This window comes from Lissotriton helveticus, chromosome 5_1 (assembly GCF_964261635.1).
Source record: "Lissotriton helveticus chromosome 5_1, aLisHel1.1, whole genome shotgun sequence".
NCBI lineage: Eukaryota > Metazoa > Chordata > Amphibia > Caudata > Salamandridae > Lissotriton > Lissotriton helveticus.
The window spans coordinates 1176111503-1176130992 of record NC_136065.1 but is presented as its reverse complement, the minus strand read 5'-3'; the positions used below and the strand labels follow the sequence as shown (position 1 = coordinate 1176130992).

The window sequence follows — 19490 nt, the reverse complement described above, 5'->3', positions numbered from 1 at the left end:
CTGCAAGGCTGGCTGTCACACAACAAGATCATGTTATAATGGAGCCTAAGTTGCCAACATTGGCACATGGTGTAAATGTGCTGGTTTCCACACTGGATTTCATCTCTACATATACCGTGAGATTTTGCTGATGTTTTTTTTTTGTTTTTCGTGGTTGCTTTTACTAAGGGTGCCACTCAGCACGGGCAACATTATTTGGCAGAGCAGCGCGCTCTTCACAGGCAGGCCCCTCCCTGTTAGTGCACTTCTAAGAGATTCTTGTTGCTCAAATGGGTGTCATTTTTTATATTTATATGTTTCTCTATATGTTTCATGCTTGATTTTTGCTTCCGATAAAGTGTCACAATGAAATTATGAAAATGTCACACATAGCAATTTGAAACCTTGGCAGCTATGCTGTGGCCTTTTGTTTAAGTATTGCTGTTAATCAGAGCCCCTTCACGGGCTCCGATTAACAGCAATACTTAAACACAAGGCCAGAGTCTGTCCCGAGCTTTCCTAACAAAAGCGTAGGCAGTTTCACTAGGATATCTCAGAAATTAAATATGTTGCATTCAGTAGGTCTATTTAAATTTGGAGATGCTAACCAAAGGTCTTTTGGCATATATATATATATATATATATATATATATATATATATATATATATATATATATATATATATATATATATATATATATGTACCTGAATGTGCGTTAATATACTGTGAACCTAGCATAAAGGCAGCAGAGCCGTGTACAAAGTTGACTATGAAAGTTAGTAGAAACAAATGAGACACCGGGAAAATACCTACACTGATTCATCAAATACTCCCAAGGTGGAAGACACTAGATGTGTGATAGTTGGAGTATAAAGTAATGCAGAGGTTAGGTTAATACAGAAAGTGGGTAGGTGTCGTTTTAATTCAAACTGTACCCAGTTGTCTCAGAGCAGTGTGTCCCAAACTGTGGGTCGTGAGCAGATTTTAGTGAAAGTCCAAGCAAAAAATTCAGATGCCTTTACATACTGTATTTATCTTCTCACATTTGCTGTGCTACAAAGACAGAGGTCAAAGGTCAGGCTTTGTCTTCTGACAAATTGTTGCTTATTTTGCTTAACATGGAAATTGGTCTTTACAAACTCCTCTTGCTTTGCAGTCAGAGAAACAAAAGTGAAATTAATTATGTGATAATCTTGCTGGGTACAGAGAGTGTGAAAGAAAAGGCTGTAGGATGTTATTTTTGTAACACATAACAAAATGTAAAAACCTGTAAATTAATTGTACACATTCAGCAGTTAGGAAAGCAAAATATTATGCAAATTGTTTTGTTATTCTGCAGTGTGATGGAAACAATTTTAGTATCAAAACAAATCAAGATACCTTACTTGATGCACAAATTATAAATATTCACTGAATCCCGATTTCCACACAATATAGTTTTATTAGTAAACCAGTATGTCGGCGCAAATTTAAAGGGCAGTTCAATGGAAAATGTGCTGTTTATGAAGGCCAGTGCACTACCACATGATGCTTTAGTTACTTAAAAAAAATTGCCCGCCTCATGTCTATTGAAGCTAGGTGGGACCCGAACGTTTGTTGTGCTAAGAAGTGATTGTGGCTCCAAATGCCTGGAGAAGCACTGTCTTAGTGTTTGTGGCAATACATTTAATTGGAGAAGAGATATGTAGGTTGAACTAAATTATTACAAGATCAGTCCAGGTAAACATGATATTTTTTGGTTATTATAAATGAAGTTACGAGGGGCAAGAATTGCATCAGATATGTACCCAGCAGTGTGGGTGATACAACACCCACTGATCCCAGTTTTGATATCAAGCATTAGGTTATGGGGCGGCGCTTGGTAATCTCAATACCATGCAGTTCATTCTAGGTATAGCATTCCTACATTAGAAGTGCTGAGGTACTCATAATAAGGCCTTTAGTGTTGTCCCTTTGGTGAGTATTTTCATTTAGTAACTAAAAATACCTGTGTTTGTTGATGTTCTTGGTGTAAATTTCAGTCTGTTTCAAGGTATATCATGAGTCCCACACATCTTGCACACACAGTTTGCTGTTTTTGTCTCCTCATCTGAGGATATCTCCATTTGAGTATTATAAGCTGGATCTCACACTGTTGAGTTGAGATTTTGATCTTATGGTCTTAATCAGCTTGATTTTTCCGTCAGCCAAACTCTTCTTAGTGAACAAGTTCCCATTCCAGTAAGAATAAACCAAAATGTCCACCACAGGTTTTAGCCATGCTCTTAAATAAGAGGCATACTTTACAAGCTCTTACCTTTCTTTTACTACTTGACCCTTATGCTTGTCTTGCGCTTCTGTTAATGTTTGCAGCCTCTGTGGAAAATAAACTGGGAAAGAACCGCATGGAGTTTGATGTCAAGCGTCTGAAGGAGGAGAAAGAGAAGCTAGAGAAGGAGAAGGAAGAACTCCGCTCTCAGTTGGCCCTTCTTCGGAAAGAGAGACGAGAGCTGAAGGAGACAATAGCAGGATGCAAAGGTGACAAACCAGCATATAATATTTAGTAACAGAAAGTTACTTGTGTTGATATTATATATAAATGTAACCTCCAGCCACATCCACCTTGATTGATATATGGATAATCGCATCACAGCGGTGATGACCACTGCGTAGCTATATATACTATAGCTATATATACTTAGGTCTGAGTTTCCATACTAATAGTGTTTTTGTTTGACTAATACCTTTGGTGTGGTTTTTACGAATCTTCACAAAACATTTCAAAACAAAGGTTGAGAAAAAGGGAGGTCCAAAAACACTAGCCTGCTATACAAACTGCTTCTGCACATGGTCGAAAGCTATGCTAAGTGATGGAGGTGAATAGGATTTAAAAAAAAAACAGACATTCACTGTAAAAAAAAAACAACTTGGGTTTAATTGCAGTTCAAGTTAGGCATGGTAATACATCCTAATTTACATTAAAAGAAAACCTTAGAAGTTCTCTGAAAAAAACTAAAGGTTAAAGTGATGTCATAGTTAGGAATTGTTATAAAATATAAACTATTATTTTAAAACAAAAAAAACACTGAAATTTACCATTTGTAGTTTACTGAGCTAACTTTAACTTGCGCCCCCACCAAGCACTGCTTAAGACCTCACATATTATATCCCTCATGGTATACTAAATTACATAACTTAATCTCCTTGTGCCTAAAAAATGAGTGTGGTCTTGTGTAATGTAACTGAAACTCATGTAATGCGTTAATAAACAAAAGCGAAAACAAGAGCTCTTTAGAGAGAGAAATAAGGTCAGGTAAAAAGGCCTGCAAACATGCGCTCCTATGAAATGCTTTAACTACAAGAAAACGTAGCCCTGAAAGCACAAGCAGTGGAATGACAACAAGCAAAGAAGCACTACTTGGAGCCATGTACCAGAGAAGAGACAACCTCAAGTAAAGCCGGCAGGCGCTGACAAAGAGAATTAAGAAACTGAGTGATGTTTAGGTCAACCAATGGTAAGCAATGGGCAGGCTCTAAACCCCTGTAAGTAACCACATTTCTCATACATGACCTTGCATGCTCTGTCTCATGCAATACCTTAAAAGTATTTGATTGGAAACTCAAATTAAGGTTTGAACTGCAGAGAGTGGAGAGAGATCCCTTGCCCTAATAAAGTGAGGGAGAGAAGTGTTCCCGGGACTATTCTTCAGGCTATTTTTATCCAGGAAGTCTCATTGATTTTTTTTAATTTAGAAAGTGTAGTTTGCATTGACATCACCAGGTATCTACCACTTTAAGGAGCTAACAGAAGTCCTGAAACATTTTAATGGGAGGCCATAGAATGTCTTCCAGTTGCTGGGCCTCTGACTAGAGAAGAAGGTTCAGTTCGGATGTAAACATGATCATCTTTCTTTGAGGAGGGGTTATACTGGTTTATCGAAATCATATGGCCAGTAAGCACACACAAGAGCTCTTGAGTCATCTTAGGAAAATCTCTTTTCTTTCCCTTCCAGAAAAAGAGGTGCTGTCCACCCTTGAAGAGAAGTTAAGGGAGATAGACGAGGAGAGCAAAGCAAAAGAGAACAGGAGAGTGGACTTGGAGCTGAGCATGGTGGAGATAAAGGAGAACCTGCGGAAGGCTGAATCCGGCCCGGTCACCCTCGGGACTGCAGTAGACTCCGTCATCCTGGAAGGGACCAGTGCAAATGTAAGATCACAGGGCACACAAAGGAGTTTGGGGTTTCCCTTTCCCATCACCCATTGATTTGTGTATGTGAGGATCGCACTCTAGATTTGTCGACTTTACATTGCTTCTGTGTGCATTAATTAGTTTACTTTCATAGAGTGGGCACTGATTGATTTACTCAGTTGTAGTGTCAGTTGAGTGATTCAGTTCCACTGTGCATACATTCACTCAGCTGCAGTGTGTTTTGATGAATTGTGCTGTAGTCTACTATGATGAACTCAGCTGTATTTGACATTAATTGTGTGGTATGCATGTATTAATAGAGTGCATTAACATGTGTTTTGATCCATTTAATTGTAGAGTGCACCGGTTCATTGACTCAACTAAAGTACACATTCATGTTTTTACTTAGCCACAGTGTGTATTCATTTATTGACTCTTGCAGTATGTTTTAAATGAGCCCTGTGGAGTGTATTGAGCGAGCTGTAGTGTGCATTTCTTGATTTGGTCGTAATGTTCATTGATCAGTTGACTATTGCAGTGTGAATCCATTGTTCTTTCTGTAGTGTGCCCAGATTTATTTCTGAAAGCATATGTAGCTTGTATCAAATGAATGTCTCAGACATTGTGTGTATTGATTGCCACGTTGCAATTTGTATGGAATGATTCGCCCATCTGTAGTGTGCAGTTGTTGAATAATTTGTCTATTACATTTATTGGCTCACTCAAATGTTGGGTTGACTCGGCTATACAGTGTAATGACTTACAGTGTAATAACTGATTGGCTTGCCTTAGTGTGCATTGGTTTGTTTTCTCTTTGGACCTCACGAGGGAACCGGAGTGTATATATCACAAACAGAGAAATGTTGCCTCAGGAGTTATTTGTAACTATAGGTTTAAAGGATCATTCCCACTACTATGAGTTAAAGTGTAGAACATCTATCTATTGAACTAAACCAGAAATATTATACAGTACATACTATAGGAATATATAGTCCAATGAAAGATGGCAGTGCTCTGTGCCATTTAAACCCTGCTACATTTTGAGTAAATAATATTCTGAACTGAAACCACAGTGTTATTTGGTCGAACCAGTATGTCCTGGAGGACAGTAAGACTTTGAGGTACTGTGTGTATCCACTGGACAGTTTGATCATCATGGTTTTCTGGTGCAAAGAGGGAGCAAGAGAGACGTTTTGTGACCCATTAAGAATTGTAAATAGGAGGGGGTATCCTTCTCTTATTTAGGTAGATGAGTGGTGTGCATCAAAGCTTTGTGACTGTGATCACAAACACAAATACCTAACTTAGGCTGGCATCTCATTCACAAGGGGAACGCTGTTTCCATGGAACAACTTCCCCTTTAGGAACCATCACTGCTGGCCCCGGGGAGGAGGGCATATAGGGGGCATAAAGGTTTTCCTATCCGGTATGTAAACACCTGAATCAAGGTATGTTGTGCCTTGTGAAACTCCATCGTTGCATTTGTTTCCATTCATACGTGGTTGGCAAACGGTGTCTTTCTCTATAATATTATTGAAGTGTATGTTTTGCAACCTCCTCTGAATATTCATATTGTTATTCAACATCAGTCACATTGAATTTTGTCAAGTGCCCAGCAAGTGTACAATATACATCCTCCATTAGTGAAATGCCCAATAGTACACCAGACCCTCTATCTATGAAGCAATTCACATGTATGATCTGGATTCGAAAAACAAACTGTGTGCCTGTCTCGTGCATTTCATTGACCTTGCTGCCAGTAGTCAAAGCACACCTTGAGCAGTGGCTTTCAGTTCAACTGAATGTATGACCATGCACTCATTGAACTGTTGGAGTACGGGGTAAAGTTGGTTTGAGTTATGATGAACTGTGTTCTTCAGTTTGCATTGGGCGAACTTTTGGCAGGAGATTGTATAAAGTTTGAAGTGTTTGTAATTTTCAGAGGTAAATATATGGTCACTTTCTGCAGTAAAAGGCCTGGTGACTACAGCAATATGTAAACTTTGATATATCATTATAGCCCACTACTGAGGACTACACTGATTGTTAACTTCACTTTCCTTCATAGCATGTGGATTAGGTCTGTAATGAGCAAGGGGCCTTTTAATGGCTGCTATACCCCCAAATGTAACTGCTATAGTGTTATTAGAACACCCACTCATGGTAGAATGTTCTGACGTAAACCGGGAAATACATAAAGACAAATATTGGAAAGCTGGCGCAGAATCTATGGAAGCCGATATTGTCCCTCTGCACTCTATTGTCTTCTTTGCAGCTTTGAACCTTCCGATGTTCTAAACTGTGATGAGGCTTGTTGGACTTGGCCGTTTCTGCTGGGTCATTCCAAAACGTTTTGCCTTCACCCTCCTCTTTTCTGAACCCATTGTTGTTGGGTTTTAGTACTTTACCACTGCTAATCAATGCTAAAGTGCTTGTGCTCTCTCCCTAAAACATTGTGAAATTGGCTGGCAACCAATTGGCACATGTAATTTAATTGTAAGTTCCTGGTAAAGTGGTACTACATGTAGTCCGGTAAATTAAATGCTACGAGTGGGCCTGAAGCCCTCATTGTGTCACCCACTTAAGTAGCCCTTTAAACCCATCTAATGCCTGCCATTGCCGATTGTGTGTAGTTTTAAACTGCCATTTCAACCTGCCAAAATAAACCTCTTGCCATGCCTGAACCTCCCTTTACAATATATATGTCACCCCTACGGTAGGCCCTATACAGCTCAGAGGGAAGGGTGCAGTGTATTGGGAAAGTCGGACATGCACTTTTAAGTCTTACATGTCCTAGTAGTGAAAAACTCTTGTATTCGTCTTTCACTACAGCAAGGCTTGCCTCTCCAGTAGGATAACATTGGGTTGTAATAGCATAATACAATTAATAAGTGATAACTGTCAATTGGGAACAGGTAGGAATATTGAGTTTGGTGTATTAAGGATTGCAATTTAAAACCTTTTTTAATGTTAAAGTCATATTTTAAGTCACAATTCTGTAAATGCCACTTTAAGAAAGTTGGCAAAAGTCAGCATATTCTTGTCCCAACTATTTGGTGCCTCTAACCTGGGTCACAAGACTGGATATAGCTGACAGTTGGTCTTTCTATATTACTCTCAGACAGTGAGACAAAGGGGAATAATTGCTGGCATGATGGGCCATCCTTGACTTGATGAGGGGGAGGAGCTTTCCCTTACCACACTTGCACATCACAAAATCTCTGCTCAGCACACACTCTCAATGGGTTTTGACACTAGTCTTTTGTGACCCCAGCCAAGCTAGGACCAGAGCAGGGAGGAAGGAAATACTGCAAACCTCCTCCTACTTCAAAGTGGCCACCAGATCCAACTCTTCAGCACTCCTCTGGACCTGTGGAAGACTCAGAAGGACTGCTGTGCTGCTTAGCCAAAAGGACTGCTACTCTTTTGGCCTGCAGCCTGAGTGAAATGATTGGACCTGTATCCTTGATCCCAGGACCACAAGAGTGACTCCAAGGGCTAGTTGACTGGCCTCCTGATGAGAGCCTCAGGGACAGGAAAGGCTCCAACCATCTAGAACCCAGCACCTGCACTTGCTGTGAGTCTCGCCCTCCATGTGGTGCAATCCTAGTCCTGGACCTTCGGAAGTGGGCCAGAAGGTGCTCTGCCAGCTCAGCTGTGGTCCGTTGAGCAGGACTGATGCAGCACGCTGCATCTCCTTGCAGCCACTTTGGAACACCCGGTGTGTGACACATCCCTGACGCAGGACATCTTATCCCAACTTCTTCTGAACCACTGCTGTGCTTCGTGTTCTTAATGCAGGCCTTCACATTGCAAGCCAGTCGTCCACAGCATCTGCGACAATGATGCATGACTTCACATTGCAGACCAGCAACTTCTTCGGAACCGCCAGTGCGTGATGCATTTTCGACGTAGAACTTTGCTTCTAAAGGCCCTCGTCAACACCATCCTTGATGCCAATGCAGGACTCATCATTGTAGCCCTACAGCTCCTTGGAACCACCTCTGTGCATCACACCCTCGACACATGATCTCACAGCGCTCCGTAAACCAGGATTTTAGGTACTTTGTTCAGTGGGCCTAACTTGGTTCCCGTATCCACCCCGTGCTCCATTGCAGTTGGCCTGAACTTGTGACTTTGTTCCCTCGTTCGGCTCTGCCAGATAACCACAGTTTGCGATTTGTGCTTTTAGGTTCCATTTTCACTAAAATCTTTCAAATTGCATATCTCTTGTTCTACTAATTGGATTTTTGTCCGTTGGGTCTCAATTAAGTTATTTCATTTTTCTAGTTTGGTGTGGGATTTTCCTTGTATTGAGTATTCACTTTATTACTGTTTGAAGTGTTGTATAAATACCTTAATCATTGCCTTTAAATTAAACTGAACTACTTTTATCCCAAACTACCAGAGGGTTTAAGTACTGGTTAATTTGGGGTTTGCTTCTTACTTCACCCAGACAGGAATAGTGCTTCCTTCTTGAGGGTTTCAACCCCCTCAACCAGTAACCCAATTTCTTACAAAGCCTAAATGTTTTGAATGTGATTGTTAAAGTAATCGTAATTATTCCTTGTATGTTGTATTTTCTGCTGTAAACGATTATGACTTAATCGCAATAACATTGTTGCGTGACTTTGACATCTGGAAACTCGCTGGTTTATAAAAGAGCTAAGGATGCTTAATTGAGAGCTGAATAAATCATTTGACTGACCTATGATTTGTCTGACGAACAATTGAATAGTGTATATTGGACGGAATAGTGCTACAACTTCTCGTCACAAACTGCACGCTCAATGATGTTGTAGTGAGCATAAAGTGTGGTGACACCATTGTTTTTTAAAGTCGCTAATCGTATCAGAAAACGCCAAAATTTGTTAAAGGTGCAAGCTGTCTCTAGGCTCTTTTCATCCTAAGTCTTCACCAGTTTTGTTGTTGGATTGTGTAGTTGTTTGATTGTTGCTGAGGCTCTTTCCCTATATCTTGTAAAGAGCTGATAAACTCTTGTTTTAATGTCAGTGTATTCATCTGTGTTGTTTTTTCTACATGCAGGTAAAAATCTCTGGCAGTCCTGTTCATGCTTCTGACTGTTCACCTGTGAACTCGGCAACTGCTTTAAAAAACCGCCCAATGTCCATCATGACAGCAGGGAAAGGGACTGTGATGCAGAAAGCCAAGGTAAGGCCAAGCCTCTTCATCACACCCCTGCTACTGCCGCCTTCAGCTGTGACCTGGTGCCCTTTGCTGCCTCGCTCCTCTCGCTCGTTTTTTGGTCTCTGACCTCTGCTGCCTTCGTTTTCTCTCTAGCTCGCTTCTCGCTCTCCCTGCCCTTTGCTGCCTTCATTTTTCTACTCGCTCTCTCACTCTCCTTCCCCTGCTGCCTTCACTTCTTTTTTTCTCGTTTCTTAGCCTTTTTAATCCACAGGGCGACCCAGCCGCCGCTGAGCCGCCCCCTGTCCTCCTTCCCGCCGCTGCCTCCCTGCGGCCCCACCCCCCCTGCCCATTCACCGCCCGCTCCCAGGCACCCAGCTGCCCCTCCCTCCCGGCTCCTTCTTAAGGAGACAGCGCAGAGGGACAGGGAGCGACCGCTGAGCCTGTAACCAGGCGAGGTCGCCCCCACACACCCCTGCTACTGCCGCCTTCAGCTGTGACCTGGTGCCCTTTGCTGCCTCGCTCCTCTCGCTCGTTTTTTGGTCTCTGACCTCTGCTGCCTTCGTTTTCTCTCTAGCTCGCTTCTCGCTCTCCCTGCCTTTTGCTGCCTTCATTTTTCTACTCGCTCTCTCACTCTCCTTCCCCTGCTGCCTTCACTTCTTTTTTTTCTCGTTTCTTAGCCTTTTTAATCCACAGGGCGACCCAGCTGCCGCTGAGCCGCCCCCTGTCCTCCTTCCCGCCGCTGCCTCCCTGCGGCCCCGCCCCCCCCTGCCCATTCGCCGCCCCGCTCCCAGCCACCCAGCTGCCCCTCCCTCCCGGCTCCTTCTTATGCTGCCCATGCACACGCGCAGCGGGCGCGCCGATTGTGCGCCGAAGGCGCGCCAAAGGCAAGCCCGTCTGTGCCCGTCCGCGCCTGGACCGCGCCCAGTGCCAGGACCCCTGGCCCCCGACGATGCCAGCCCACACGATGGACCTACGACGCCGCCACTCTCAACGCACTCAATGCCGGCCGGACCCCACGCCTGCTGCCGAGCCACCCCGAGACGCACCCATGGACCCTTCACCTGCTGTACCTGCAAGTTCACCTGCCTCCGAACCTCCCCCGCACCGCCAAGCCAAGCACCAGCAGCAACCACCTCAAGTGCATCCTGCTCAACACCCGCTCCATCCACAGACACGCCGTGGAACTTTGGAACCTCCTCGACGCTACATCACCGGACGTCGCCTTCCTCACGGAAACCTGGATGAACGCCTCCTCTGCACCCGACATCGCCATCGCCATCCCGGACAGGTACAAGATCATCAGGAGGGACCGCGTCAACCAGACCGGAGGAGGCATCGCCATCGTCCACAAGAACACCATCTGCATCACGACCGACGCCAACGACCCCTTCGCCGCAGCCGAACATCTCCACTTCCAGATTCACACCGACCCAAAGACGACCCTCAGAGGCACCCTCGTCTACAGACCCCCGGGACCACGCACACAATTCAGCGAAGACATCACAGACTTCATCAGCCCACACGACCTCCCCTCCGCTGACTAAATCCTCCTAGGGGACCTCAACTTCCACCTGGAGAACAACAAGGACCGCAACACCACCGCCCTGCTGGAAAACCTCACCAACCTCGGACTCAAGCAACTGGTCAACACCCCCACCCACCACGCCGGCCACACGCTTGATCCCGTCTTCTCATCCAGCAAGCACATCACCTTCAGCCACTCCACCGGACTCCACTGGACCGACCACAGCTGCGTCCACTTCAGCTACAGAAGAACAACGACCCACCACCACCCACTTCAGATTCCCCACAGAAGCTGGAGTAAGATCACCACCGAGCAGCTCAACACCTCTCTCAGCCAGAACCCACCCGCCAGTGCAACGGACCCCAACGAAGCAGCCCGGAACTTCACGCAGTGGCTGACCGCCTGTGCCGATGACCTCGCGCCACTGAAGAACCCCCCAGCAGACCCAGAAGCAAGAAGGCATCCTGGTTCACCGACGAACTCAAGGACTCCAAGAAGACCTGCCGCACCCACGAGAAAGCCCGGCTCCTCGACCGGACCACCGACAACATGACCACCCTCAAACACGCTACCCGCAAGCATCACCAGCTCATCCGCACCACCAAGAAGAAATCCCTGAAGGAACGACTGGACAACAATACCCACGACAGCAAGGAACTCTTCAGCATCGTCAAGGAGTTCTCCAACCCCAGCACTGGTACCAACGACATCACTCCTTCACAAGACCTCTGCGACTCCCTCGCCTCGTTCTTCCACCGCAAGATCGCCGACATCCACAACAGCTTCGGCGCACCACCCACGCACCCAACCGTCGAACCAACGCCCCCCACCGCCACCCTTCGCACCTGGACCACGGTGACCACCGAAGACACAGCCCGCACGATGAACACCATCCACTCCGGATCACCGACCGACCCCTGCCCACACCACGTCTTCAACAAGGCCGACTCCACCATCGCACCCCAACTCCGGAACATCATCAACACCTCCTTCAACACCGCCACCTTCCTGGAGAGCTGGAAGCACGCCGAGCTCAGCGCCCTCCTGAAGAAACCTACAGCGGACCCCACCGACCTCAAAAACTTCCGCCCCATCTCGCTCCTCCCTTTTCCTGCTAAAGTCATCGAGAAGATCGTCAACAGACAGCTGACCGCCTTCCTCGAGACGAACGGATCCCTCGACCCCTCGCAGTCCGGCTTCAGAGCCAACCACAGCACCGAGACCGCCCTCATCGCAGCCACCGACGACATCTGGACCCTGCTCGACAAGGGGGAAACGGTGGCCCTCATCCTCCTGGACCTCTGCGCTGCGTTCGACACTGTCTGCCACCGCACCCTAGTCCAGCGCCTCAGCAACATCGGCATCCAAGAGAAGGCACTGGAGTGGATCACCTCGTTCCTCGCCGGAAGAACACAAAGAGTCCGCCTCCCCCCGTTTCGCTCCGAGGCCACCGAAGTCATCTGCGGCGTCCCGCAAGGATCTTCACTCAGCCCCACCCTCTTCAACGTCTACATGAGACCTCTCGCAGCCATCGCACGCCAGTACAACCTGAACATCATCTCCTACGCTGACGACACCCAGCTGATCCTCTCCCTCACCAGAGACCCCGACACCGCCAGAACCTGCCTACACGAAGGGATGAAAGACGTCGCCGAGTGGATGAAGGACAGCCGCCTGAAACTGAACTCGGACAAGATGGAAGTCCTCATCCTGGGATCTTCGCCCTCCGCCTGGGACGACTCCTGGTCGCCTCCAGCCCTGGGCACCGCACCCAAGCCAACCGACCACACACGCAACCTGGGCTTCATCCTGGACTCCTCCCTCTCCATGACCAGACAAGTCAACGCCATCTCCTCATCGTGCTTCAACACCCTGCGTATGCTTCGCAAGATCTTCTGCTGGATCCCGACCGAGACCAGGAAGACTGTCACCCAAGCACACTCGTCACCAGCCGACTGGACTACGGAAACGCCCTCTACGCCGGAACTACAGCCAAGCTACAGAAAAGACTCCAGCGCATCCAGAACGCCTCTGCCCGACTCATCCTGGATGTCCCCCGACGCAGCCACATCTCCAGCCACCTGAGGAACCTGCACTGGCTCCCTGTCGACAAGAGGATCACGTTCCGGCTCCTCACCCACGCACACAAGTCTCTCCACTACCTGGGCCCCAAGTACCTCAACGACCGCCTGACCTTCTACACGCCCACCCGCCAGCTACGGTCCACCAGCCTCGCCCTCGCAGCCGTACCACGCATCCGAAGAGCCACAGCCGGAGGAAGATCCTTCTCTTACCTGGCTGCCAAGACATGGAACTCCATCCCCATCCACCTTCGGCTGACCCAGGACCATCTCGCCTTCAGGAAACAACTCAAGACCTGGCTGTTCGAGCAGTAGCATACCCCTTACCCAAGCGCCTTGAGACCCTCCCGGGTGAGTAGTGCGCTATACAAATGGTATGATTGATTGATTGATTGATTGATTGATCAAGAAGAGCCATGGAAACCATCGTCCAATTACATCACAGCAATGCAAGCCAAGTGACATTTAAATTGTAGGCCTATGAGTTAGTGAAAATGAAGACCGCCGTGCAAAGAGGTGCCCGAATGAGGTCTGTGATTAAACGAGTCATTTCAAAAAATTACCCTTGTTCCATTAAATATTTGGGATGGGGTTGCCATCTAGTGATTAGCTGAATGCATTAGGCATCCTTCTGGAGTATTAGTTATGGTCGGGTGGCACTGGGGGATTTACACACTTCCGAACATGTTATACTCTGCCCATCAGTGAAAGAGATTTCCCTGTTATGAGAGATGTCCCTGTTTTATCTTCTTTCTCAATTAGAAACATAATTTTACATTACACAACGTTTGAGATTCAACCTTGATTAAAAAGCTAGCCTCGTGCCACTTTTCACCTCGGGGATAATGTGTATATCAGAAAAGAGGGGGCTTTCTTAAGTAAGTTTCCGGAGAGATATGCCTTGCCCTAGCATCTTTTAGGAAATACCCCAGAATGTCAATATATGTTTAAAATGCCCACTTAATGCTGAGATGACAGTACTTACATGTCTCCTCAAACTCTTGAAAAGGATTTTTAGGACGTGTAGGGCTCACGTGTCTTTTTGCCCCAGATGTACAAACATTTTGCGGCGAGTTTGCACCGCAAAAATGTGACCTAAAGCAGTGCCAAATGTATTTTTCTGTTATTTACTTTCCAACACAAAACTTGTTTTGGGCTAAAAAGTTGCCTAAGAGTAAGCAAAGCAGGTCAAAGCACTGCTTTGTGTTACTTAGCGTTAAGAGGGCATTCCATGGCTGGTACATGGGCATTCCCATGCACCCACCCATGGTTTTTGATGCAAACCACTGCTTAATTTGGGCTAGTGGTTTCCGGTGCTTGGCACTGGCACTTTACTATCAGCAAGGATGTGCCCTAAAAGAGCAGTTGACCTCTAAGATGGGGAACTGGGTTCGAGTCTTGGCAGGTACTCTCAACATCCTGTGATTCTGGGCAAATCACTTAATCTCCCCGTGGCTAACAAAAATGAATGTCTCCATCTGTAACACAACTGGTGCTCATGAAAAGCGCTCTGATACATTCGGGTGTAGTTCGCGCTATATAAAACTCCCAAAAAAAAAAAAAAAAGGTTCTTATGATCTGCCGCATGGTGGTGCTGTGTCTCTAATTTAAAGATCAGCAAAACAGTTGTTTATTAATTCAATATAGATTAAAAATGGCTAAATTCTGTCGCCCAACCCATTTTTATAGTTTTGGCGGCCTGGAATAGTCTAAATTGTCACACCTATAGGCATATGATGGTGTGAGAAGCTGGCCTGGTATATGATGTTCACTAATGGTGAGCACCCTGCACCAGTCCAGACAACCCTTTTAGACAACCTTAGAAAGCTCTCTAAGTGGTAGCAGTGTACCTACGTTTTGGGAAGCAGCGCTTGGAGACTCAGAACAGCTTTAAATGTGATATAAGATGTGATATAAGAATTTGGTACTGGTGATTTTGGTTATTTGTATCTGATTGTTATTCATTTTAGATGCATTTTAATCATGCATCTATTGATGACGTGTTTATGTGTTTTGTTACTAAGCAATGCAAATCAGAGTCATTCATTCATGTAGGCTGTTTCACAGGACTAAACCAAATGTTTCCAACATTGAGACTCAATCAGTTGGAAGGGATTTAATCTTCCTCTATGTGATAAGTCAGATCCTGTGTCTAACAAAAAGTAGAATTTATTAAGAAAGAGACAGATCAGTCTGTAGCTTTTTCCGAGATGCTGACCACCCACACCAAGTGCATAAGTCAGATGAATTTGTCTAAAATTTCAAAACTCGCTGGCACAGGCCCAATAGTGCTGTATTTCAGTGCTGCATACCGCGGACCAAGACCTTGGACAGGCTGCTTTGTGTGTCTGCTTGAGCCGTCCTGCTTCCAGTTGCATGGAACCGTGGATGTGTTGAAGCCTGACTTTAGCCTGTGTGGAAGAGGTGAGGCGCAGCGGCCAGGGTACCTGACTCTGGACCACAGAGTTCACGGTTCGATCCCCGGCTCCGGCGGCAGGTTAGCCCAGCACCATGTGACTCTGGGCAATAGCTCGCTTAATCTTCCTGACGGCCCCCAGCGCCGGGACACCTCTCCGGAGGTAGCTGCGCTTTATAAACACATTTACATTTTATGTATTTTATTTAGGAGGGGTGATGTAGCGTGCTGAAGATTCTTGACTTTCCTTCCAGCCAGAGACCAGGGAACTCTTAACAAACCTTATAACATTCCCGGTTCTCTCATTCGTAATTCCAACTGGTCAAATGACAGTGTTGGTACCACCTCTGCACGCTAAGAGAATTGTCCAACTGCTGTCTTATCACTGTTGAGCGTAGCAGACACTGTTCAAGTCACAACATGACCAGACTATGTCAATAACCAATCATTTATGCCTACGGGATGTGTCACAAACAACTGTGACTAGTTTAAAATGGCGCAGCTTCTATTCCAGCTCTTCCCTCTTTGGAGAGTGGGGGCAAGGTGTTTTCACATCACTTTGATATAAGTTACTCGTATGTAAGTTCCACATAACTGTCTTCTCTACAGCCAAATGCTTCCCTTTTTGTACAGCTACTGAACGTCAGCCTTTTATCGGGTGGGTGGTTTCCTTCTCTTAAATAGCCCTGTGTACCTCACATAAACATTTCTGCCCTGTTCTCCTTCCAGAACCCTTCATTCTTCCATAGCTCTTCTTGAACTGGTTCCCAGTCGCGGCCGGTGCAGGTAAGAGCGCTGGGTAGGTGGGGTGAACTCGACAGACGACGACAAGGGAAAACATAAAAGAAAACCACTCACCTTGCGATTGCCGCATCGCCAAGTCGGTGATGTGGCAAGTTCACGGTAAGTGGGTTTTTTTTTTTTTTTTTTTTTTTTTTTTTTAGTTTCCCTCGTTGTCGACTTCACTCCCCACCATGTGCCCTGCCCCACCCCCGCCCACTGCTGTTACCTGCACCAGCCACGACTGCTGCTTCCTTGTTTCTCCAGACTTCGCATTGGCACTCATTCTTTCTCCTATCTAGTTGCAAAGGCATTGAACTTTCTGGCATCTCTCTACTTCTTCCTATCTTCTCGCTAAAAGGACCTGAAAACTTGGCCTTTTGACAGGGTAAATTAGTCAGCTCAGTCCCTATCTGGTTCTCTAACGTCAGGAACACCTCTTGGGTAGCAGAGCTGTGAATACATTCTTATTCATTTATTAATTCATATTATTGCCAGGGTATATTTTGATCCTTTTGGTAGAAATGATTGTGCTCCTTGGCTGTGATGTAATGTGAAATTGCTCGCTTTTCATTTGGTTGAGCTGCCTGCTTCATACGTTTGGGTTGGTCATCAACTTTTGCACAATATCGGTTGTTGTAATCTGATGTTTACGTTAGGAAGAAACTAGGCCTAGGCAGAATTTTGATTACGGCTGAGTAATCGGGTAATTTTGGTAATTCCACATTACCTTTTGATATGAAATTACCTATAATTATGCTATTACTCCTCCTCGCTTTATTAAGAGTAATTAGGGGGAGGGGAATCCTACTACGAGAGCTCATTTCGAAGCACAAACTATTCGTGTTCTGCTGCATTTAACTCTACTTCTTAGCTCAAAATGCATCCTCTTATTCGTTATGGATGCAAGGGTGAATTTTGCGATAAGAAAATAGCACTAAATGTCGGTAGTAAGCTGGGGGTAAATCCTACCCACGAGCACATTTAGCAAAGGGCTGTGTGCAGGGCTTTAAGTGTACCGGGTCTCACTGGTGCTGAGCACCGGCAGTTTTTTTTTAGAGGAGGCCTCGAAACGGGTCTCTATCGGGCTCTGTTTTGTGCCTGGCACAGGCTCGTCGTTTTTACCTGGACTACAGTGACAGCAGGCACATGGATGTGTGCGTGCTCACACGGCTTACTTCTCACTAGTGGAGAAGTTATGGCATGAGTCAAGCCAGGTGAGTGTTGTAGGGGAAGGAAAATCCCTTAAAGAGAGTCAATTTCTCTCTGTATTTCCCTTCTCTTTTTGAAACTCGGGAGCAGCAACTTTGTCATGGTGTCACCAGGTCTTTAAGCGGAAGGTTTTTCAATATGCAACTAACAACCATTGACAAAGCCAATAGCCCTGACTTCTTGTAGGTATTATGTTACTTGTTGTATCATATATCTGGATGCAATGACAGAAACAGCAAAATGCAAGTCGGGCAGCACACTATGCTAAGCACAGATTTTTAGCTTGTGTTTTAAGCCACGCCTTTAATTACATTGGCCACGCACTTTGAGAGACCCCCGAGTTTTTCCAACCCATTAATGCCTTGACGTTTGGTTTGTTGATCTGTGTGCCATGGTGTCTGTTGGTCGGACCTTGTGAAAAGGGTGTTGTTAATTGTATACCCATATGTTGGGACCATTATATAAAAAAATAAAAGCTAAGTAATACATATTGGCTTGTCAATCTCTGTTATTGTCGATATCAGGTATCAGTCACATCTTCCATCCGTTTTTAAGGCACCTACTGTAATTGACCACAAGATGTCACCATGTACACATGCAGAGTGCTCAAATAAAGTGTGTTGTCTCTTTTCAGGAATGGGAGAGGAAAGGCACCAGCTAAAGTTCTCCATCAGCGACTGAGAGACTGGAAAGGGGAAGCTCGCGTCGCGCGTGGGTAAAAGGACGGTGAGCACGGGATGCACCATGACGTGTTGAAGTGAAAAGTAGACAACATCCTTCTATGATAAGTCGCTTTCGAGAGAATTCACGAACCTTAATTTAACCAGCGTTGCTACAGCTTCCATTTCTCACCTATGGGCCCCACCTGGACTTCTCGCCGTCAACAGAGAAAGACTGACAATGAAATACCAAAAAGACGGCGCGAGACATTCCTATATTTATTTTTTTAAGAAACATACGAGTTAGAATGTAATGAAACTCACGTCCGGTGACCGATTACATGAAATAGAATTTGTTTATCCGTTTCCGCTCCAGAACATTTTAATAAAAAGGACATTAGAAATCAAATGCTCACCTGCCACCGAGTCAAAATGTGCACGTGCGTGCGGCGCAGGGGTTGCTGCAAAAGAACCCTGAGAAACAGACAGACCGAAAGCCATGCAGAATCATTCAGACAAACAGAGTGCGGCCAGAGGCGGCAGCGATCACTGGGTACTCTGAAAAATGCGACCAGTACACCAGGGCGTGGGTGTTTGTTCCTCATAACTTGTCTAGTATTCTGCAGGCCACCTGATGCTTGGTTAAGTGTTCACCGAAAGCGGGGCTGAATACCTTTTTTTAATATTTAAGTTCCTAATGCGATACACACTCTACATAAAACTGTAATAAATACTCTCTTAAATGTGTTTTAGGGGTTGTAGTGATCTTATTTTCAGCCCCACAGCTTAACCTAACTAGAACATTAAAGATCGAAAACTACATATTATCAACAAGCCACGTTTCATATCGGCTAGTAACATGCACATTTCTGGCTTTTTTTAATTTTGAATCGGAAATCAACATTTCTTGAACGGAACACTGTAACTGTTGTGCTTCTTTTTTTTTTTTTTGCTGATATAATCTTTTTTTTATTTCAAAAACATTTTTAGTGAAAAGAGAAGATTTTACAGGTATAATACAATACAGTACAGTAGTGTTGCGGGGGCATATACATATGATCACAGGGCCTTGTTGTATGTGGTTACATTTGGTGATGGTTGTACATCAGTGTGGCCGGCGTTGCGTATGCCCCTAAATTCCCTTGGTTGAGAGAGGGAGAAGAAAGAAGAGAGGCAGGAAAGGAGGGGGGGGTTAGGGCCCTGGCACTTGTTGATCTGAGGGGTTTGTTCCTATGTAGTTCTACTGGGGGTTTGTCTGCTCTGAGGTACGAGTCTAGGGCTGCCCACATTTCCCCTCTGGCTGTGTGGTTCGCTGAGTGTTTCGCGGTGATGTTGTCGGCTCCTCTCAGGAAGGTTACCCAGTTAAACCACCTCTTGAATGTTGATTTGCTAGTGTTCTTCCAGTTCGCTAGTATTGTCTTAACCGCCGCTGTGAGTAGGAGGTTCTAGATCTGTTGTGCTTCTAAAGGGAAAAAAACAATGGACCAAAGATGAAGGTTGGTCGAGGCCAGAGGCGCAAAT

At 45.5% G+C, this 19490-nt stretch overlaps 1 protein-coding gene across 1 annotated transcript in view; it reads left to right on the top strand.

Annotated features, from left to right (window-relative positions):
* The window catches only part of AFAP1L2 (actin filament associated protein 1 like 2), a 523453-nt gene extending 505075 nt beyond the window's left edge, over window positions 1–18378 (top strand). Inside the window, exons 16-19 of the mRNA XM_078643868.1 lie at window positions 2333–2497; window positions 3973–4166; window positions 9195–9320; window positions 17945–18378. Coding sequence (XP_078499994.1) covers window positions 2333–2497; window positions 3973–4166; window positions 9195–9320; window positions 17945–17971 — 512 coding nt within the window. The 3' untranslated portion in view covers window positions 17972–18378. The remainder of the gene's footprint in view (window positions 1–2332; window positions 2498–3972; window positions 4167–9194; window positions 9321–17944) is intronic.
* Window positions 18379–19490: the final 1112 nt, after the last annotated feature.